The sequence below is a fragment of the Solanum verrucosum genome, unplaced genomic scaffold (genome assembly GCF_900185275.1).
Source record: "Solanum verrucosum unplaced genomic scaffold, falcon-dt-bn FXZP01000102.1, whole genome shotgun sequence".
NCBI classification, from domain to species: Eukaryota; Viridiplantae; Streptophyta; class Magnoliopsida; order Solanales; family Solanaceae; genus Solanum; species Solanum verrucosum.
The window spans coordinates 3,498,664-3,521,565 of NW_026019930.1; the positions used below are offsets into that span (position 1 = coordinate 3,498,664).

The 22,902-nt window shown below is 33.8% G+C and overlaps 2 protein-coding genes and 1 pseudogene across 6 annotated transcripts; 1 reads left to right on the plus strand and 2 right to left on the minus strand.

Moving 5' to 3' along the window:
- Nucleotides 1-8,102, minus strand: LOC125830425 (kinesin-like protein KIN-14C). 5 transcript variants are annotated; one of them, XM_049509630.1, is made up of 23 exons: nt 8,008-8,102; nt 6,635-6,775; nt 6,378-6,535; nt 6,179-6,289; nt 5,731-5,959; nt 5,271-5,398; nt 5,091-5,174; nt 4,910-4,987; nt 4,741-4,833; nt 4,607-4,636; nt 4,085-4,426; nt 3,924-4,005; nt 3,712-3,807; nt 3,446-3,625; nt 3,237-3,343; nt 2,975-3,154; nt 2,588-2,751; nt 2,230-2,483; nt 1,975-2,138; nt 1,300-1,424; nt 902-1,036; nt 359-429; nt 1-272 (listed from the first exon to the last, which is right to left on the minus strand). In XM_049509630.1, exons 2-23 carry the CDS (start codon nt 6,738-6,740, stop codon nt 202-204), a joined length of 2,988 nt encoding a protein of 995 aa, XP_049365587.1. In that variant the 5' UTR covers nt 6,741-6,775; nt 8,008-8,102; the 3' UTR covers nt 1-201. The 5 variants fall into 5 exon arrangements, 3 of the variants coding, with proteins under 3 accessions (XP_049365587.1, XP_049365580.1, XP_049365595.1); XM_049509623.1 differs by having other exon boundaries at nt 6,375-6,535; XR_007443137.1 differs by having other exon boundaries at nt 191-272; nt 902-971; nt 6,375-6,535.
- Nucleotides 8,103-9,487: 1,385 nt separating this feature from the next.
- LOC125831928 (uncharacterized) lies at nt 9,488-19,002 on the minus strand (annotated as a pseudogene).
- A 1,117-nt stretch (nt 19,003-20,119) lies between these two features.
- On the plus strand, nt 20,120-20,992 carry LOC125829713 (uncharacterized). Its single transcript, XM_049508908.1, has one exon. It carries the CDS (start codon nt 20,120-20,122, stop codon nt 20,855-20,857), a length of 738 nt encoding a protein of 245 aa, XP_049364865.1. The 3' UTR covers nt 20,858-20,992.
- Nucleotides 20,993-22,902: the final 1,910 nt, after the last annotated feature.

Sequence of the window (22,902 nt, forward strand, 5' to 3'; positions counted from 1 at the left end):
TCCCCCCTGCATTTCCATATAAAAGAGAAGAAAAATAGCAAAAGGTCATGTATAGTCCTAGACTCTAAGAGGGACTCCCTGGTTAATGAAAAGAATCTGTACAGTTGAGAAGTGTAGGGAAAACTTCATGAAAGTGCAAATGCCGATTAAGGGGCTGCACAAGAAAGAAGGGAATTTGATAAGCACAACTGCTACATCATATTACTGCCACCTACTGCCACCTTTGGTAGATTTAGCCAACATATTGGCTGCACTGGTCGACTTCCGCAGACCTGAAACATATTGAAGAAGTTCCAATTACACTACTAATCTTTAGCCGAGGGGTTTTCTTTGAACATGTCATGCTTAATCAACATACCGTTTGAGGCTTTTGGAGAATCCCTCTCTGATTTTTGTGGAGGTCTAGGAATCTTATGTGCAGTTTTGTGTCTGCAAAAGGCCGTGTAGGATGATAGTCAAGCAATTGGGTTAAGTTAATCAGAAAAAATCCACTAGTTCAATACTCTTGGTCCAGAAATTGGAATACCTTAACTCAGAGGAGTGATGTTAAGTCTACGAACTTCCTGTATCTTTTAGTTTCATCATAAGCAATAAGTATTACTTAAATTATTGATCAACTTGCTTTACTTTTTCCCATATAATGAGTTGATAACAACATTTCAGATGACAGTTAAGTCCCTATATGAATCCTTGACCTACTTGTTTTACCTTTTCCATGTAGTTAATAACAACATCTAAGATAGTTTAGTTTCTATATAAAATTTCTACATTAGCCAATCAGGGTACCTGGAGTTACTTGAATAAATAAGAATAAAGCTCTAGGATCTTTATTCTCTTACGATGACTAAAGAAATTAACGTTCTGTAGAAAGCACAAGCATGCCAAGATGATGTTTACTTACTTATTTGTGTTCTCTGGTCGTTTGTATCCTTCAGGGAAAGGATTGGCACTTTCAGCACATTCATCAGTTTCTGTGCCCACAGAAAGACCACTATCAGATAGCATATCACTTAGTCTTTCCTCATTATCTGCGTCGCTGAACACAAATATATCAGCATCTGCAGAAATATTCTGACTTAAAGTCCGTCCAGCAGTCTCAGTCGAGACTTCTTTTGGTGTCCAAACTCATCAGTCATCACTATAATTCTTGAAACTAGCTAAATAATTCTTATCACTACTCTTTAAGCCCTTATCAGATGCTGCTTTCTCACTAAGTGTGGAGTCTCATCTACCAGAGAATTTCATGCTACATGCTAAGTCCCCTGAAATAAATGTTTGCCTGGAGATGAAGAGCCATACCTGAATGAGCTTGGACTGCGTTTCTCACCATTGGCTTCTGGAGAAACATTCTTTTGAACTTTGAGCAGCTGTAGTTGCTCAATCTCCTCATCTTTCTTAGCTATTGTATCCTTGAGAGACGCGACCTGGAAGATTAAAAGTTAACAAAGGACAATATTTCACATGCAGGAAATTGGAAGTCAGGCAGTAATATCATCTTTCGAAGAATAAGGAAAAGCTCCAGCGAGATAATAGAATGAAGCTGCTTAATGGAAAAAGCTCTTTCTGAAAAAATCCAGGTTATAGAAACCCAGTAGTCAAACTACACTACTCCTATGATCTTCAGTCTCTAAACAAGATCATGGGTAGTTCTACTGGTATCCTGCCTAAAACTCTTATGAAAATTGTTGCATTAGATTTTGGTGTTATAAATATGTAAGTAAATAGCTTTGAACATCTTGTTTATGGTACTATAACCGATCGCCAACTAATATATTGCCAGACCATAGTCTCGTCTTATTGCCAGCTTACTTGAATACCTAAATTCTCTTCTTTAGTCCAAAAGTAATTTACTCGAGAGGGTATACTTGCCACATGTTTAGGTAATTGGACTAAGAAAAAAGATATTGCATCATCAATTCTAGTACAGCAATTAAAAGTCTCTAATCTAGAAGAACTACAAAGTTAATAGAGCACCTGCTCCATCAATTCTCTGATATCTCTGCCATCCTTGCTACTTCGAGCAGCACCTAGCTCTACTCCAGATGCTCTTTCAGCAAACTTTAATGTGCTCATGGTTTCTGAATATGAACCAATTTCAGGGTTAAGCTGCACAAACATAAGTGTCTTTGCCTGACCACCTGTACAACAAAATAGAATTATAAATTACTGCAAAAAGAGAATTACCAAATGAAGTGAAAGCAAAGCCTTTTTGTATAGAAAGAGAATTACCTAATGAAGCCTGAAGGACTTGAGTGAGCTTGCTGTTTCTGTATGGAATGTGAGCATTCTTTTGTGCCAAAGCAGATATGACATCTCCTAAAGCAGATAATGACTTATTTATATGTTGTGCCTCTTTTAATCTATCTCCTGTCACCTCGGAGCGATCTACCCTTTCACTTCCAGCAAGATCCACCAAATGAAGACTACTATGCATTGATGAGCCACTCTTTATATCCTTCCCTTGGACATGGATAGTTACAATACTGGCAATATATTGCAATAAGTTTATTTATGTCACCTATCAAAATTTAAAGGAAAAACAGGTATTTTTAAATATTGAAATTCAGAGATGATTAGTTGTCTGAACCTGTGTGATCGACTACTTCTTTCATTCATGGCAGTGGAACCTTTTGCTCGATTTCTCAATCCCGTATCCATTAAATCTAAGACATCAGCGGTTCCATTGACAGGGAACATGCTTGCTTCTGGGACAGCTAACCCATTGGCTTGAGAGGTAGATAGAATCCCAAGTGTGTGCAAATCAAGGAAAACAGTTGAAGATGCATGATATATATTGCAAACATAATATCGATCTTTTGTGATTCTTTGAAATTGTAGGAAATGCAACATGGGAGAAAAGAAAGGGACAACTAAAAATTTTGGTAGAATACTTTTTGAATTGACAATTTGTTTAATGTAGAAAAATGGAGATAATGCCAAGAAAGGTAAAAAGATTGAAATTTAGTAAAGGATATCTTTTTTGAGAACCATCACTTGACAGTAAGTCACGAACTTGTTCATTATATATTTCCATCATTTGAACTTTGATTTCATACTTGAAAGTGCTCTCTCTCATTTGGGAAATTCTGAAAAGATCATTCAAAGCTCGATAATTGACTCCCCAATCCTCCTCACTTGCTCCATCGGGACCAGTCTGGAGGTTAATTTAACTTGCTTCAGCAATGTTAAACGATGTGTAAACATATTTAACAGATTACACAGGATGTCATTCTTACCATGGTGTACGTTTTTCCCGAGCCAGTTTGTCCATAGGCAAATATACATACATTATAACCATCCAGCACAGACTGTACCAAGGGCTGAATATCTGAATACACTTGAGCTGCAGAGATAGAGATTGTGAAATTATACATTGCATGAAGTTAAATTTACAGAATATGTATAGAATAATTTTATCTGGCATAGTTTGGAGGAATCTGAAAACCTTGTGCTGAAGCTGGACTGTAGACTGTATTGAACTTGAAAGACCTACGGCCTTCTTTCCCTTGTTTGGAAGGATTTACAACAACTAGCTCCCCATTTTCTCCGATATATTCTATCACTGTCTGTTTCTCCTTTTGTCCACGAAGGAATGGCCTTATCCGACAATACACTCTAATATTTCCTAATTTAAAAAAGATTCATAAACAACAGTAAAAGGAGAGAAATCTTCCATCCTCTTAATACTAAAATTTCGTGATATAACAACACCTTTTAACTCCTGCAGCTCATTGTGTAGTTTGCGATTCTCAGCAAGGACGACAGAGTAGTTTGCAGCTGCATGGTCTAGTGCTCTAAATTTTACACCTGTCATAGAAATTTAACTTAATAAGAAAAATCCAACACAATTACTTAACTGTAAAATCTGTTTTGACATCTTACACCTATATGCTTCCAATAAATGTTATTCATACAGCACTGACCTAATTGATTGAATTCCTCTGCATAGCTCCGTTGTGTTTTCACTACTTCTTGCTTTATTGACTGAGAAGCAAACTTCAGTTCCTGAAGTTTATGGAGATCCAGATCAGATGTGATAAACAACTAACTATACACAAATTAAGAGAAAAAGATCAGAGCATACACGTAATGCACCAAGCTGGAATTCTGTAAATATTTGGTACACATTCTCCTTCTTGCTCCACTTCAGTGATTTTGATTCAGAAAATGTCTCGAGTTCTTTTGCTCTGTGTTGTGATTCTTTTAAAAGGATCTCAACGTCTTTCAACCTCTCCTCAAGCTTTTGTTGAGTATTTCTGGCCTCTTTTTCCATTTCAAGGCAGCGTTCTTCATGTGCTTTCTTAGCTATTTCTAGTTCTTGCTTCAAAGCTGCGATCTCTTGACTATGATCATCCTTCTCCTTCATCAATCTAACCACATCCTGATCCTCATTTCTCTTTTCCGCATCCATTTTGATTTTTACACTCTGTAATATGATTTCAATTCAAAAAAGGATGCTAAACTTTTAAAACCGTGGAAAAGAATCATAATCAGCTAAATATTCTTTGCAGAAACGAGTCTCATCAGATCCTTTTGAATCAATAGCAAATTTCATATAGCACAAGTAATGATAAATTGTAAGCAGAGTAGAGAGGTGGTGAACTACCTTAATCTGCTGAAGTTGGTTCATGACAATCTGAAATAAAAGACTGTGTGGGTGAAGGATGCATTAACTCTTGAAGAAGTAAGATTTTCTAAGACTTCAAGAACTTTTTCACAGAAAGGGTAGTTTTACACTACCTGCGTCTCTTCACTAGTCCCAGTTGCAAGGGCTTCCAGGACTCGGATCCGTGACTGGTATTTCTCCTCACGAGTCTTGAATAGATTGTTTTGCTACAGGCAGAGTAAATGTCATGAGCAAGGTTCATTATCAAGAGAATTTGGGGGAAACAGCTAAGGTATATTATACCGTTCTAAGATGTTCAGCTTGAGTAGAGATTCGCCGCTCAATTTCTTGCACTACTTTTCTCAACAAGCATGCTACACGCTGACAGAGTTAAACAACTAAATGATGTTAGGCCATGATTTTATTTATTTATTCGGGTAGTAAAGAACATAATCATGAATATCTTTATCTCTAGTGTGCGTACATGAGGTATCTCTCCATTCTTCCGCTCAATGCTTTCATCAAGAATCTCATTCACAACACTTAGAAGTGACTGTGTTGGGGCAATCTGGGTGCAAAACAATCAGTTGCAATAAGTATGAATTCAAAATTTCAGATGTAAAATCTAGTCAAGCTCACTGACAAAAAAGAACATGTTACTAACATCCAAGCTGTTAGATTTCATCATTTCGGAAATCTTTGAGGGGGGAAGATCAGCATAGCCCCCTTGTTTAAGCTGAAATACTTCATGGAACTTGTGTCCAACGTGATGTAGTAATGCAGCTGATGGCTCTATATAAAGTTCAAAAGAAGTCAACAATCTAAGGAAAAAAAAATCATAAGTGGAGTTTTAGAAAGTAGTTAGAACATAAAGATCTAAAACTAATTCACCAATAGTTTAATTCTTCAGCTAAAAAGACCAGAAGAGGATTGACAGTTTCAATACAAATGTGAAATAGAACACTTGATGAATAATGACATTGAAGGAAGGCCCTGCCATGTTATACCTATTGCATTTTCTTTAGTGAATCTTTCAAATGAAACAATTTATAAGAGGAAACCAAGTCTCCATCTTTCCCTCATGGAAAAGAATGGGTCAAGGGATGAGATTTAAACAACCAGACCTGCCATCACGGGCCTTCTCAAAGCACGCTGGAACTTTGAATCTGATCCTATCTTTCGTCTCCCTTCTGCTGAGGATGGGGAAGAATGAGTACTCGACAGTTCTTGTCTGTGAGCTACATCAGAACCAGATTTGCGAGATAATGGTGTGGTCGAACCATATCCTCCAACATCCGGCATAAATTCTCCTCGAAGTGTCAAAAGGCACTCCAGAACAATTTTCATGAACCCCTGGATAACGTATCAGAGTGAATAAATTAATTAAAAGCAGAAAAATGATGTGTAATTTGTACCTAAAGGTACAGAAAGTTACACTTCTCTGCATATTATAATACATACAACTCTATGGCCTGTGAATTAACACATTCAACCATTTAGATAATGACAATGAGACACAAAATAATGAACATATATTAGAACACAAGAGCACAACTCTATATTAATGCTAACCTTTTCTAAATCTGATGCTTGAAACCTTGGCAAGCCCATTTTATCCATAGCTGACAGAAACCGTTTTACATTTTCTGAGCCTAACGATGAAGAAAGGCCTGAACCACCAAACTAGAATGAAAGATGCAGTAAGTCAGATCATCAAAACAAAACCAACCCTAGCTTCTAATTACTGTAAAATCTGATATATTACTACTACCTCTGGTATAAAACCTGGTTTCAACTTGTTCAACAATTGACACAAGATAGTACCATCAACCAAGTATGATTGTAACTCCTCGTCAGAAGCATTTACTGGCAAACATAAGGAAGGAAGAAGGCCGTTTATCCACACTACCAAAGTTGCCCGTAGCTTAGCTGTAGACATAACAAAGTGCAGTCCAAGAGAAAATCAGCCCAAGCAAGAGTTTGTTCAGCAAATACATGGTATTAAATGTTTTGGATCTTCAGCCTCACCATTACTACTTGACGAAGGCTCAAAGATGTCCCCACTAGTGGATGGACTCGAGCTATTCCGTCTACCACAGTCTTTAGCTACACGATCCAGGATTGAATCCATCATGGTAACTAGAGTGTGGTCTTCAATTCAGAGAACGTCTGAATCACATAGAAAACAGACATTATGAAATCAATATATCCCTGACCTCCATAAATCAAAAAAAGGGAAACACATTTCATCCAAAAGGCTGTCTCAACAACAGAAGCAGCTTGCAAGTTAACTATACACAATTATCAGACAGTTTGCCAGTTCACTATACACAATTATCAGACAATTTGTGTGTTCACTATACACAATTATCAGACAGTTTGCGAGTTCACTCTATGCAATTATCAGACAATTTTCACGTTCACTATACACAATTATCAGACAGTTTGCGAGTTCACTCTATGCAATTATCAGACAATTTTCACGTTCACTATACACAATTATCAGACAGTTTGCGAGTTCACTCTATGCAATTATCAGACAATTTGCACGTTCACTATACACAATTATCAGACACTTAGCAAGTTCACTATTTGCAATTATCAGGCAGTTTGCAGGTTTACTATAAGCAATTATCAGACAGTTTGCAGGGTCACTATACACAAATATCAGATAATTTCCAAGTAAATATACAATTACCCGACAGCTTATCCCTTGGTAATTCGAACCAGCTCAATCATAATACAAGGAATTCCAAATTCATCTCAACAACTCAGAAAGAGTTGCCACTCAAATTTTTTTTCCATATGCACTTCAAACAACAAGCAACATTGGAAGTGAAGGAAATAAAATCAACATTGAAGTTGCATCAACGTATACTTATACTATCTCTGGTCCTAAAAATTACTACTAGCTTCAATCTACAGCATAAAGTGATCAAGACAATGTATAAAACATCACATCATTTGAAAGATAGAAAAAGGACATGAGAAAAATAGCAAAAAAATTATGAGAAGCAAACACCTTAGGCTACATGGAAAAGCAACATAACCAATAATGATACATAATCATCAAGATTGAGCACTTACACATGCAAATGAAATTAACAATTCCAATACCATCATAGAATAATTCGCGAAAAAAATCATGAAAACAGAGAGTTCTAATACCTTCAATTTTCAAGCTCTAAAATTAACCAAGACTCAATTTTGAAATCAAGAAATCAACTCTAATAATGATCACATGCAAATTAAAAGCCAAGAACAGAGAACCCCACAATACATCAATCACCATTACGAAGAAACAACATGAAAAAAAAAAAAAAAAAGACATACCCCATCAACGACAAAAATTTCGTCAAAAAGGAAAAGGACTAAAATTGTTGAAAAAGAAGAGAAAAAACCTGTAAAAGGCATAGATATGGAAAGGCATAAATGTGCACGTTCTCTAGGAGAAGACCAAAAGCAATGATTAATTAATAATTCGTCATTATTAGTATTAACAATGAATATGGAAACATTTTTTTTTCTTTCAGAAAATTTTCTCTAAAGGAATTTGAGTATTCGGTTGGTCTCCCATTTTCCGTGTATCGTTAGTCTCCTGAGGTAGGTTGATAACCTGACCGCCTACCGTTAATTTAGGACAATTCTTTAAACTCACCTTTTTATTTCTCTTTTTAAGAAAAACATCATTATATTGTTTTATTTTATTTTATAGGGAACAAAAATAATAATACTCTTACCATTTTGAAGAGAATTTAGGCGCAACTAGAACTTTGATTTTCAGGAAAAACTAAACAAATTATTTTAAAGTAGTTTTTTAACACAATAACAGAATTTAAGTCAAAGTTATTAAGTTTTGTCGAACCTAGAGAACCATAGCTCCCAATAAGAGCTTCATAGGAATCGAAATGGTATACGGGTGTGCAAAAAAGTTAGTCAAATTTTTATTTTTTTACCCTCTTGACAGTGGCGGAGTCAGTAATTTCCCAAAGATTCGAACACGTAAGCAGCCTAAGCACGAACTCTTTCAAGGCGTCTAAAATTACTAGGCTACAACACCATGTTTTGTCAAGGTATCCAAAATATGTTATTTAATCACTTCATATATCATTATACTTATATATACGATATTATTTTCCGACGAAGGGTGTCCAATAACATAGCTACGCTCCTACCTCCTAAAGTAAAGATGTTTATCCGAGCAACTCCCTCTTTTGTTATGTAGATTTTATCAGGGAATTTATAGTAGCTTTTTGTAGTCTTTAAAGTTGGTTTAATTTTTTTTAAAAATTGATATTTAAATTCACACCATAAATAAAATGTGTTGAATCTTGTACTAGATGTCTGCCTTGCTCTTGAATGAGCAGTGTTTTTGGAAAAAGTTTTTGTTTTCCTTTGTAAAAATAATTTAAGTAATTTGAATGTGTTTTAAAAACTACTTTTAGATTAGGACGCTCCCATCGTTTTCCAGAAAAACAAATTTGTCAGTCATATTTGAAACTTCTATGTACTTGGAATGTGTCAACATGTGTCAACCTTATTTTTTCCAATTAGAAAAAAGTGCAAATCATTCTACTTGTGTTTTTTTTAATAATAAATACCTAGTATATTGCTGCAACCTTTGAAAATGGACAATCCATAAAGAAAAAGTCAAATATCACCTTCTTAATCTTTCAAGAAAAGGCCAACTCCACTAAATTCTTGACCGGAGAAAGTTGGATTACCAACTAATCCTTCATTGCATTGATATGAAACTTAATGACCAAGGAAAAAAAGACAAGAAACAAAAATATATTTAAATATAAGAATAGAATACATGTGAAATTAAGATGACATTATAGAAACTAAATGTAGCAACAAAAATCAGAGTAAGGTACAAGTTTACAAAATTTTCCATTTGCGCTCCACAACATTTGTGATCATGGATATGCAGTAGGCAGCACTCATTGGGTAATCAGAAACTGCAAGATACATTAGATGATTAATTAGACAAGGTTCAACTCCAGAAAAGATGCAAAAATTTCCATGATGATGGTACCCCTTTAGAGAAAATAGCATGGACCTAGTTTAGCATTTAATAGAACATGCACGCATACCTCTCGTCTAAAAGAAGTTATAATCGGGTTAAAGAGGATAGAAGTAAAGGTGACTATACTAGAACTCGTCAAGCTTATCAGTAAAAGTGGGCTATGGTATATGGCAGTTGACATTGGAGATCAGAAGCATTATGTTAAGGTGCATACGTGCAGTGTGGAACCCCTATTGTTAATGAATACTGAACCAAACAACTCATAGAAGAGAGAACAATCTCTAACATGTTTAAGATTCGAATTTTCCAACTATATTCTACTGCAGTGAGAACCTATTTGCTTTTCAATTGCCAAAGGCATAAATGTCACTTGAATACTACCTTTACATTGAAGAAGATCAATAATATCCGTGTGATCGTGTCAACAATTGTTGAGCATACAAAGACACAAATAACAAATGTTGACATTCCTAAGCATTAAAGACCAGACATGTACATTTTTTTATAACAGCAAAATCCCGAGGGCCAATGGCACACGGTTCTAAACTCAGTGGATAATGGGCCAGTCTTTCAACCTTTCTCCACTTAAACACCAGACAAACCCCTAACCGTGTGCCTAACCCACATAAGTGTTGCAATCTTACCACTAGACCAAAGCCCAGCCATGTAAATTGAAGACAAAGGAATAGAAAACAAACTATGGAACTCTAATTAATAAATATTAGATGAAAAATAAAGAAGAAAAATTAGCTAACTTGATAGATAGTCTTCGACATAATCTTTCTCAATTTTTCCACGGGCCATTGCCCCAACCTGCATATGTCAGATATAAACTGATCAAGTAAGCTATAACTTCCCACAAATTTATCAGAAAAAAACAAAAAAGAAATTAAAAAAAAATACATATATACCCACAAATCGAAGTTGTCCATAGAAAATTTCACTAGAACTGTAGAACATACCACAAAAACAAGGTTCATGTCATTGCTAATTCCATTTACATAGTCCTGAATGTCCACCAGTTTATCAGAACTATGAGAAAAGCCTGAAGCATAAGAGGAGAAGTAAAAGTATTAGTCAATTGAAAAGGACATTTAATTAGAGAAGGGAGGAACTAAGAACACAAAATTATTCACCTATCTTCCGGCAGCCAATGGGTAGGTATTGTGAAACAGGGTTTTTTTCTAACACGTAACAGTTTCTCTCGTTTACCTACAGCAGTTATGCTCAGCTTTTGTAGCAGCTGCACTGAATTTGAAGCAACATCAGAAAACAGCAGAATTTGACAAAACAAAGATGGAATGAAAGCATGAAAACAGATAGGGAAGAAAAGTTTCTCAAGGTGATAACTTACACATGATACCAAAGAATCGGCTAAATGTCCTAGGGATACAAACATGAGGTTTTACTTCAAAGAGGACGGACACCTTTCCCAGTCTTCACATACAATGCTTTTAATCACCCAGCTTTATTTACTCGGCTATCTAAAATGGCAAGCATTGCCTGTGGAAGGAAAGAAGTATCATAAATTGAGAAATGGAAAGTGTATTATAATATGGCACCAAGGAGGTGCTGTCAAAAATATTACAATTACCAACAGAAGAACGCTTCCTATTCTTAAAGGGATTCTATGAGTTCTATCACTGCTTCAGAATCATTTACAAATTTCTGTTTACGCAAAAAATGAAACAAAAGTAAATAGTTCATCTTAATCTTGTGAACAGAGTTTCCTTTATCTTCAAAACACCTAGCACTTCATTCCCTCCAAACTGCCCACCATATACAAGATGGAATGGTTATCCACCCAATTCCTTTGATTGGTTTGCCTATGATGCTCCAGCATTGCAGTAGCTCACAAGTACACTCTGCATGCTCCATTTTAGTCCCACCATATTAAGAAAGAGTTTCCATAGCTGGTCCGTAAAATGACAGTGCAAAAATAAATGATTGATACTCAAAGACTTGTCTCCACATAGATAACATCTCCAAGGATTCCTTTGTTGCCCACCAGAACTCAAGCGGAAGTAACAAGACTTCACTGTGAAGTATCCCTTATTATGAATCTTCCATTAAAGCTTGTAACAGTTGTTATTGTCCTGACCATGAAAAGGCTCCAGTAATCAAGCTTTAGTCATATTGGTATGTTTCTTTGGGTCCCATGTCCTGTATGAGCTGTTTAGTCTTGTTAGATATTTTCATGCTAGTAAAGGTAATACTTTGTGTTATAACCTTTTCTTTAAAGATATTGGATGGAAACAAGTTTAAATGGAGCGACATGGATAGTGAGGCTCACATTGGTCAACCCCCACTAGACTGGGACCGAGTCGTAGTTGTTGCTTGTAGATTTTTTCTTCTTTTCGGAAGGAAATGGGAGGGGAGGATTTGCTTAAAAAGTTGTTTGGAGAACTAAAAAACATCCCTTTCTTATTTCAACAAGAAAATGTATACTTAAGAAGTGTCAGTGATGCACAGCAACTCATTTCTACTACAGTTCCAACAAATACAAAGAATCTGAATCAGACAGAATTATAGCAGAAGCAAGGTGATGTAACTTACTAAAAGAACTAAGAAAATGGAACAGCGATGCACAGATCTATAGCATAGAGAGAGATTGAGTTGCAGAATACTGTAGGCCGGTGGGTGGACAAGGCATCTAACTTTTCATATTAGTTTCTCTTTTTCTTTTTTGGGTCCGTGAGACACTTAATCATTGAATGTATGTTGAAGAACTAAGTGACTCCACCTGTTCTTTTCCATCCATAAAGATTGTCACCTTTATATATTTGAAAACTAATTTTTACACTCCATTCTCTTTTCCTACATCTTCTACTATTTCATTCGTCCCATTAACATGACTTGTCATGAGTCCACTAGACACATAAACAGATACTTCTATACAGAGGATAGTCTTGGTACTTTATACATATTTAGCTTATGTGTCGAAACTCTTCCTTCCCATTTTTTTTTGAGAAAGAACTCTTCCTTCCTTTTTAAAATCCTATCCAGACAAATACCATCAAATTGGACAGAGGGAGTATGCTTTAGTGTCAACTAATTGAGCTCCAGGAAAATTCATACACATTCAGTACAAAGCTAAATTGTGTTACAGCCTACTTGTTTTAGCTTTGGCATGCCACTCTACCAGACATCTCCACAAAAAGTTAACAAACATTGAGACATCAAGTTTTGCTGGTTACCATTACGAAATGTCACAACCTATGCCCCACTTCTAAATATTGCCTCAAAGGACAAAGTTTAATCTGAACTCTACAGGAAGGTCATAGTGTTTATACTATGATGAGTAATAAAGAACAAGATTGGGCCAATAGTTTCAAAGTCGACTAACCTGATGAGCAATATCAGGCCGATAATCAGAAGGGTTTCGATTATTTTTCTTCAGAAAGTTGGAATGTTCATCTGAGTTCAGAAGTTGATATGTCTGCTTGTCCAAGAGGATATATCATTAAACATCGGTTAACTTCCTTTATTGAGCAGTATATGTGATACTAAAGACAATTTAAAAGACAATTTCACGAGCAATTGGGTAAAAAAACATAAAGCAGTCAATAAGCTAAACAATTCTTCTAAAGCAGACATACAAAGGAAAAACAAAAAACAGTAAGTGGATGAAAATTGAAAAATGGCATTGCAAAAACAGACCTTTCCAATTTTTGCAATTTCCAGGGAAGCTCTGTCGATATGAAAATAACACCAGGTTTAGTGCTTTGATCGGTAGAAACAACTGGTATGCCAGCTAGTAAATCTACAACTCTTTCAGCTGCCTCAGTGTCTGAGGCAGTGTGTTGTGTTTTCACTCTTTTTGCTGATCCTGTTGACACGTCGTCCACAGATTCCTCTATTTCCTCTTTATCATAATTCTCTTCTTTCTTTTTCCTTTTTTCCCCTTTACTTTGTAAGGCCTCACCATATGTTCTCACTACTAAAAGTTGGTCAGTACTCTATACTTCAATAAAGGGAAAAAATTATCAAATATGCATACTCACAAATAATCTGCTATACATATATTGTCGCATTATGCACGAATGGCAGAGAAAAAAAAGCAAATACAGTTCCAAGTTTTTTTTATTTTTCCTACTTGTCAAAATCCAATTGTGAATGCCGAAAAAATAGAAAGGTAAAACATTGTTATAGCAACAGAGAGGGCAGGAAAAGACAGACTTACGGGCCGAAGAAGATCGTCCACACAAAGTCGCTGACGCCCTCACTGAGAGACATCGCCGGTCGAAGTTCACAAAATACAGAAAAGGCTGCCGAATTATGGGGTTCTGGGAGAGGTTATTTTTTGACGGGTAGAGAGAGGTGTTAGGGGATTGGACTCGAGTGGGTTTTGATTCTTTTAGAATACTCCCTCCGTCCCTATTTACTTGTCCATATTTCCTTTTTTAGTTGTCCCTATTTAGTTGTCCATTTTGACAAATCAAGAAAGGACAACAAATTTTTTCCTATTATACCCTTATTTACACTTCTTGAAAATTGTAAAAGTGTATGTTGTTTCCCTCTAATTTATTTCACTTTAATTCAAATAAGTGGTTGTAATTTTGAAGTGAAAAGTTGTCATAAGGGTAAAATTGTAACTCCACTGTGCTAATCATTGTTACCTTAATATGTGTGCCATTTCTAAAGTGGACAACTAAAAAGGGACGGAGGGAGTAACTAACTAATTCGACAAACATTCTACCCTATTTACTACTCCCTTTGTTCCATTTTATGTGATGTAGTTTGACTCAACACAAAGTTTAAGAAAAAAAGTAAGACTTATAAAACTTGTGGTCTAAAATGAATGATAAAAATTTGTGTGGCTGTAAATCATTTTATTAAGAATAAAATAAACATTTTATAATTAAATTGTTACTTAATATAGAGATGTGTCATTCTTTTGGGCTGACTAAAAAGGAAAGTAAATCACATAAATTGGAAGAGATAGAGTATAATTTTAAGAGTAAATTTTAGGTTTAGCAAACATAAAAATCATATTTGTATGTTATAATTATAGATTGTATAATTACGCTCCATAACAAATTTTATGTTTGTTATGACTATGAATCTGTATATTTTGGTATACATATACATAAAAAATCTGTATTTATATATTTTGGTATACAAACTAAAACATAGTAATGGTATATAAACAAAATTGCTACATATATACAACACATAGGTATACCGAATGGGTCTATTTGTATATTTCGGTATACAAATGGGTCATGCAATTAATTTTTATACAACACATATGTATACCGAATGGGTCTATTTGTATTCGGTATACAAATGGGTCCTGCAATTAATTTTTATACAACACATATGTATACTGAATGGGTCTATTTGTATATTTTGGTATACAAATGGGATGACAAAAAAATGGAATGTTTGTTGCGAATTACAAATAAAAGAAACTGTGGCTATAACATTTAATATGAATTAATAGTTAGCTATTTCATACAATTTTTCCTAATTTTAATTACGTGTTTTCCTCCTAATTAATAATTATAATTTCAAGTTAAATAAATTTAGATATAATTTTTTTGCTATTAGATACATTAAAATAATGAGATAAGCGAGTGAGGTAGTCTGTGTATTCTAGATGCATACAAATTATACTAGATATATATATTTGGAATACCTAATATAGGGATTGAGGCGAGCAAAATAAGAGAGCAACAAGTGAGATAGGAGGGAGACAAGTGAGAGAGTCAGATGCATGCGAATCAACTTGAACACAATGTATCTAGAATAAATTAAACATAATTTTGATCTTATGTATCTGAGATACATGTATCTGACTAAAGTCCAGTTTCTAATAAATTTCGTAATAATGAAAAGTAAAGAAAATAAGGTAAATAAATACTAAACTAGTAAAGTTTATGTAAGTTAATTACCCAATCTTTTAAGCAAAAACTCAAAGGGTTTATTTATTTTTAAAATGTATACCGAAAAAATGGTTTAATATATATCTTAAAATTAAAAAAATTGTAAGATATAGGGAGGTTGATGAGACTAAAAGTCATCCAGCTAAGTTAGTTACAAGAGTTAGTTAGAAGGAGTTAGTTACAATTTGTTAGTTTGTTAGCTAGCTTGAGTATCTCTCTCTCTATATATAGATTTATTTGTGATTCTTAGTTTTTTAATTCACATTCAATGAAATATATTTTTCCATGCAACTCTTCTCTTCTAGAAGCTTCCATTCTGATATGATCTTTGGCTCCATTAATGGAGGAGCTCGATGTTTAGCAGTTAATTATGTTGATTTTCATATGGTATTAGAGTCAGGTCCATTCCAATTTGTTGTTTATCGATGTCCAGCTTCCGTTTAGAAGTGTTCACGAGGTATGGCCGTGCGGGGAGTGTTACGAAGTCTCACATCGATAGAGGGACGGAAATTTGATCTCCTTATATGGACTTGGACAAATCTCCCTTCATGAGCTATCTTTTGGGATTAAGTTAGGCACAAGTTCCATCGTTATGTAACTGAACCAATGGTAAAAACAAGGGATCCCTAAAAACAAAAGTAAAAATTACATTTATATGTAATGTAATAAATATTGTATTGTATAAATAGTTATGTAATGTATTGATATTATATCAAATAGTGTATAACTAAATATATATTATGAATATTGTTTATATAATTGTTTATCTTCCTCAATAAATTTATTCAATAAAAATGAATGAAAGCGAGAGGACGGAGGCCCTGAGGGAAGCAAATAGGGAGGCCTCTGAGTGACTGGGAAGGTGGAGATCCAATATCTAATGAGTTGTGTTGACCCTCTCAAATTATGAGACAAGCCTTTCTTCTTTTTCTTCCTTTTTGTTATTCATCTAATATAAGTATTACTTATTAGGGAAAAGACATAAAATTTCCTCTGAACTTGACACGAAAACTTACTTTAGTACTTAAACTATACAAGTATTTATATATCCCCTTAACATTTTTTAAGTGATTAAAACACCCCCTAAGGAATGATGTGGCAGAGAGAGTGAGTGCACTCTCTTGAAAGTGCGTGAAAAAAGAAAAAAAAAATTGAATTTTTAAAGCCCTACACATGGCTTTTTTTTATTGTCCAATATATAACAAATTATTTAAATAGGTTTTTTTATATATATTAAATCTTTAAAATATGTAAAAAAAATTCTTATTAAGAGGTAAATGAAATTAGTGGGTCCCCTTTTTATTTTCTTTAATTTTTTTTATTTTTATTTTGTTGTCTTCTTCAATACACATTTTTCTCCATTGAAACATCTCTTCCTCCATCTTCTTCCCCACCTCTATCCACTATTTTCATTTCACTAATCTTTTACTAATTCGTAAAATTCAATAGCAATGCCATTTTATTAACGTCGATTTCACTCTATTATTTGTATCGATTTGGCAAATGTAAACTTTCTTAAATTTTGAGCGACCCATTTTGATTTCTAGATCATTCAAACACTTCTAATAAAATTTATATTTTTTTGGATCAACTTTCTTATGCAATCTTCATTTCTTATTTGAGTTGTCAAGAAAAAATTGGCTTTCAAAAAAATCCATTCTCCAAGAGGGTAAATTTGTTGGGAGGGTTCGAAGAAGATAATGTGAATTTCTTCTTTAAAGTGACTTAAAAAATTGTTGAATAGTGAAGAAGTAGAAAAGAAAATATTGAAGGTTGGAATAATGGTGAACAACAAAGAAGAAGAAAGAGAGAGGGTGGGGGTGGGGGTATGCATTTATAAATTAATCAATTGATATAATTAATTTTAAAAAGTGTTTAAGAAAAAATAGTGAATAAGCAAAAAAGAAATAAAGATTAATGACATGGTGCCTACATGGTTATGATGTGGCACTTACGTGACTATGATGTGGCGGGTGAGAGTTGTGTTATAGTCTCAGAGTGGAAAAAAAATCACTTCAAAGATCTTAAGGGATTATTTAAATACCCGTGTACTTTAAGTACTAAAGCAAATTATCCGACCAAGTTCAGATTTTTTTTTTTTGTATTTTCTCTACTTATTATTAAATAAGCTTATAAGGGTAAAATGAGATTACTCATCACTTATATAATCACATAATCCTTAAGTTGAAATTGTCTATTCATCCAAGGAAAAAAGGAATTATCTATCCACAAATATATTTAATTGTTAAACCGTGATCATCTCATAGTCTTTTATAGAGAATATATATTTATTTATTTAATTATATACTTGGGACATTTTTTAGAAGAGGTCTAAGTTTTTTCATAGAGTAAACACGTTTTAAAAAAAAAGTCTAGATCAATACTTGCTGTCTTGCTCATCAAATAAGTCAGGACAGAGGGTTAGGCGTAGAGCCACGACATGATATGGTACCACGAGGCCATTAGCTTCACTATATCATTTCCAGTAATAATATACTTCTCAACACAATAAAATATATAGTAACTAATAGTAATACTAATATGCAAATTAATGTATACTCCACTGTCCGTAATTAATTGTCCACTTTTGAGTTGACACACCTAGTGGCGGATCCAAAATATTCGTTTAGGGGGTTCGAAAAATAAAAATATAAACGTGTAAATAAGCCTTTAGAAATGGAAACCTTGAATTTTGTTGGGTTTAAAACCACACTTTTAGCACGTTTTTTAAAGTAAAAAAAAAACACTAAAAAAAAATGAAAAACAGAATTGAAAAAGAAAAAAATAAAACGCTTTCACTGAGATTCGAACTAGTGACGCACAACTTAATTCTGGGGGACTTGTCACTGCCATCAACTTCTCTTTGTTATTTAGGGTGTTCAAAATATATATATCTACAGAAATACAGAAAATTTACTTTATATATATCGAGTAATTTTTTGACGAGGGGGTTCGGGTGAACCCTCTGGAGACCACGTGGGTCCGCCTGGACACACTTATTAAGAAAATAATTATTGACATAGTAAGTTTATCATTTTACCCCTATTAATTATGAAATGGATGAATTTAAAACTTAAGATTTTCAAGAAGTTCTATTTTTTTAAAAGTAATTAATTGAGGATATAATAGATAAAAAATATTTATAATTTTTTATTTATTAAAATAGATAAATAATTAAGAACAACTAAAAATAAAAAATAGATATATAGTACCCCGTAGTCCGTATATTATTTCTTCTAAATTACTCTCTCTACCAAACGGACCTAAATCTAACAAAGTTCTATTAGCTTTTGACACGATAGAAAGGTTGAAAACGTATAAAAAGCAACGCCCGTTTCAATTTTCAAAGAAGAAGATTAAAAAGGTACGAGCGGAGCAGTTCTATGGGCGGCGGCTATCGTGTAGGCTCCGCCACGTGGTGATATGTGCATAGACGTGGCGCCGTGCATGGGCGCAAATGCTGACCCAATTCCACTCATCCTTTAACATCTCCTCCTTTTTTCTAACAAATACTAGTATTAAATTTCTAGAATGCCATGCCGCCCACGATACGGCTCAGTTGTTTCATCACATCACACCGTTTGAGAGTCGGGCCATACTTTGACAAATTAAATTGGTTTTAATTTAAATATACACAAAATTTTAAAAATGTTTTTGTAAAATATTACGTGCTTAAACTAAAGATACGACCAAAATATCATTTGACTTTTATGACTTAAATAAATATACTATGTAACATGTTAGTTTTTTTTAATAAAAAAAAGTGACACTTAAAAGATATTTACGAGATATATAGATGATGTAAACAAATAGTTTTATTATTAAAATCATTAAACTTCTTTTAAATGTATAAAACCGTTGAATGAGTTATTTAGTTGTTAGTTGAAGTAATGTAGCTATTAATAATGTAAATAATTATTTTACTTTTTAAATATTTATATCTATATTACGAGATAAAAATTTGATTCTTTACCTAATATGACCAACTTTTCCATTATTGAAGTTGAAGTTAAAATTGAGTTTTATTTCTTTTTCATGTGCGAATTCTATATATCAACTAAAATATCATCAAACATAAATAGTACTAATCATCCTGATTTTTTTTAATAGTATATAATAAAATCAAACGACACCTAAATTATTAAGGGACCGGCCCTTGTTTTGTTTGACAAATGACAATCCATTCGCCCGCCCATAATAAAATATCAAGGGGAAATATCAATGACCGAGCTATTGTGAACCACTATAATCCAAGAGATTTGACAACAGACCCACGACACGTCTTTAAACGGCATCCAATCGAGAAAAAAAAGGTATGGAGAGAGACAATTGAAAACGTCATTGTAGATGTAAGAATAGGGAAGCATTCAAGTTGAACGTCCACCTCATATCTCCTCCTAATTTCCCGCCCATCATTTCTTCTTAAAATATCATCACCTAAATAATCCCTCCTACTCACTTCTCTCCACTATATAAATTCTGAAACTCCTTCATTTCCTCTATCAAGCATCTCAACTTTTTACTCTCTACACTTTATAATATTTATCCCTCAACTTAGTTCATCTTCATAAGATCTTTTGATCTATTAGATACATAATGGAAGAGTATATACTACTTAAAGCAAACGGTAACAAGCGAACCCGAGAGGATTCGGGTTTGGACTCAGTGTTCGAGTCGAAGCGAGTCCATATTGAGGCAACTGCAGGTTCGAGCTCGGTTGAGTTGAACCGAGTTGAACTGGAATTAGAGGTGAATTCTTATGACTCGTCCAAGTCGAATCAGGAAGGTCATGTCAGTTCGCCGGATTTTGATGAATATGATACAGACGTAGACGTAGATTCGCCGGAGGCTAAGCAGATTAGAGAAGATATTCTGGATATACTTGATGAGCCAGAAACAGTGGGCGATGGTGTACCAGAAAATCAGGACCTTGACTCTGTAATCAAGAGTTTTGAAGAAGAGATCCTTCATCGTTCAACTCTGCCATCTCCTCATATCTTAATTGACCTAACGTTGTCAGATTCCGGCGAATCTCAATCGGATCTCGGCTACCTTCTAGAAGCTTCGGACGATGAGCTTGGCCTCCCGCCCAGCTTTTCCCCCGAAAACCATATTGATTCCGAATCGAGATTGGAAAATACGATTGGATTTGAAAACGAATTACTGAGATATGACTCATTCGACTTGGGGATGCTTGCCGGGATCATGGACGGAGATAATTACGGCAGTGAAAATGACGGTGATTTTGTCACAGTGGGCGGATTATTCGATTATGCAGATCCGTCAAATTTTTTAGAGTTGTCACTGCTGCCGGAGTCCCTACCGGCTTTGTAGACATAGGTGTGTCGCGGCGGCCTGTTTCACCTTTCCGGTCGAAATCTAATAGCTTTAGAATATTAGTTTGCTGTTTGTACATTTTAAAAAGATTGAAAAAGGAATAACGATGCTAAATATTAGTATAAGTTGCTATTTTTTTATTTTATTTTTTATACAAAGTCGTTAAATACGATAAATGTAATGTTTTGTCAACTTCAACGGTTAAATATTGGTACAAAACATTTCATTCAACAATCATGGTTAAATATTGGTACAAAACATTTCATTCAACAATCATGATAAAAAAGAAAATAAAATTGTTAACTTAAAAGATTATGTAAGCAACTAAGCACATATCAGTAATTGATTCCAACTGTGTACCATTTCAGGTGTTTATGGTTATTGTTTGTCTTGTATAAAAGATTTACTAGCTAACTATATATATAAATATTTGTTCTTTTGATACTAATGTTAAAATGAATTTTGTTATCGAATAAGTTGATTTTATTATTTTATAGCTAAAATTAAGGGCATCTCAATAAAATTAGTGGCCTAAAGTCAAATTATAATAAGAGGTCTTAAATATATAACACGCATAAAAATACTACTATTAATTTTGAATTCCATTTTTTTGATTCACTTGTTTTTAGTACATATTCTTAAAGATATGAAGCATATAATTTTACATAATAATATTATTATTTATAAGAATAAGAACTAGTATTAGTTAATAAGAGGTTAGATATTTGTTTGCAATTCATGGCGTTGGATGTTGATATAAAAACTTTATTTATTAATATAAAGATTTCAGTTGTTTAATTTAAGTTCTAAAATTAATATTCTTGATAACAAATATTAAGTAGTTTTTCTTTATTTTTATAATGTTCAATATTGTTTCAAGTGAAATTAAAAGGGAAAATTGTACATAATGGCAAACTATTAATTCAAATTAAATGGTATAACCACACTTTGATTTAATTGTGTCCTATAGCAAACTGTTTGTCAGCGCCTCTCTCCCTCAAACTCTCGCTCGCCACTCTCCTCTCTCGCTCACTCTCTCTGTGCTCGCCTCTCTCGCGTTATACACAAAAGTGTATAAATTGCGTTTCTGTTTGTATAAAGCGAGAGAAAATTGTATATACACATGCAAATACATATATATTCGTCCTATACACTTATAATTATACAATAAAAATATTCCCCTGCCCAGTTCTCTTTTGTCTTTCTCTCTTTCTCGTTTTATACAACAGAATTGTATAAATTGTGTTTCTGTTTGTATAAAGCGCGAGAAAATTGTATATACACATGCAAATACATATATATTCGTCCTATACACTTATAATTATACAATAAAAATATTCCCCTGCCCAGTTTTATGCTTGTATAATGTATAATTTATGTTTGTCAACGATTTATACAAACGAGAGACTAACAACAATTTATATGTTTCTGTTTGTATAAAGCGAGAGAAAATTGTATATACACATGCAAATACATATATATTCGTCCTATACACTTATAATTATACAATAAAAATATTCCCCTGCCCAGTTTTATGCTTGTATAATGTATAATTTATGTTTGTCAACGATTTATACAAACGAGAGACTAACAACAATTTATATAAATGGTCTGCCAGCGAAATTATACAATTTTGAAGAGGAGCCAACGAATTATACAATTGCTTCTTTTTGTATATATGTATAGCGAATTATACATATATATGTTTGCTATGGAGCGCAATTATGCAAACTTTGCTATAGCATACAAATATGATTTTTTTGTTTGCTATATGTGAAAGTTTCTCAAATTAAAATCATAAAATTCACTTTTAATTTTCTTTTTTGGAGGCCTCAAAATTTTGTGGGGCCTAAAGCAAATATTTTACTAGCTTTACCCTTGAGCTATCTTAGGCTAGAAAGACACTCTGTGAAGGACATTGGGATGACAACTGATCTTACTTTCGGACTTTATCGCATCACTATTGAGCTTATAACATTGGGAAATATGTTTGAAAGTTAAAATTATTTTCCGTCAAGTTTCTCATTAATTTTATCTATTAG

Excerpts from the sequence above, each read along its gene's own strand:
- LOC125830425 (XM_049509623.1), bottom strand. The coding sequence starts at position 6,740 with ATGATGGATTCAATCCTGGATCGTGTAGCTAAAGACTGTGGTAGACGG. Across the intron at positions 5,399-5,730 it reads GAGAAGGCCCGTGATGGCAG|AGCCATCAGCTGCATTACTA; the intron begins GTCTGGTTGTTT and ends AACTTTATATAG. Across the intron at positions 273-358 it reads TTCTCCAAAAGCCTCAAACG|GTCTGCGGAAGTCGACCAGT; the intron begins GTATGTTGATTA and ends AATATGTTTCAG.
- LOC125829713 (XM_049508908.1), top strand. The coding sequence starts at position 20,120 with ATGGAAGAGTATATACTACTTAAAGCAAACGGTAACAAGCGAACCCGA.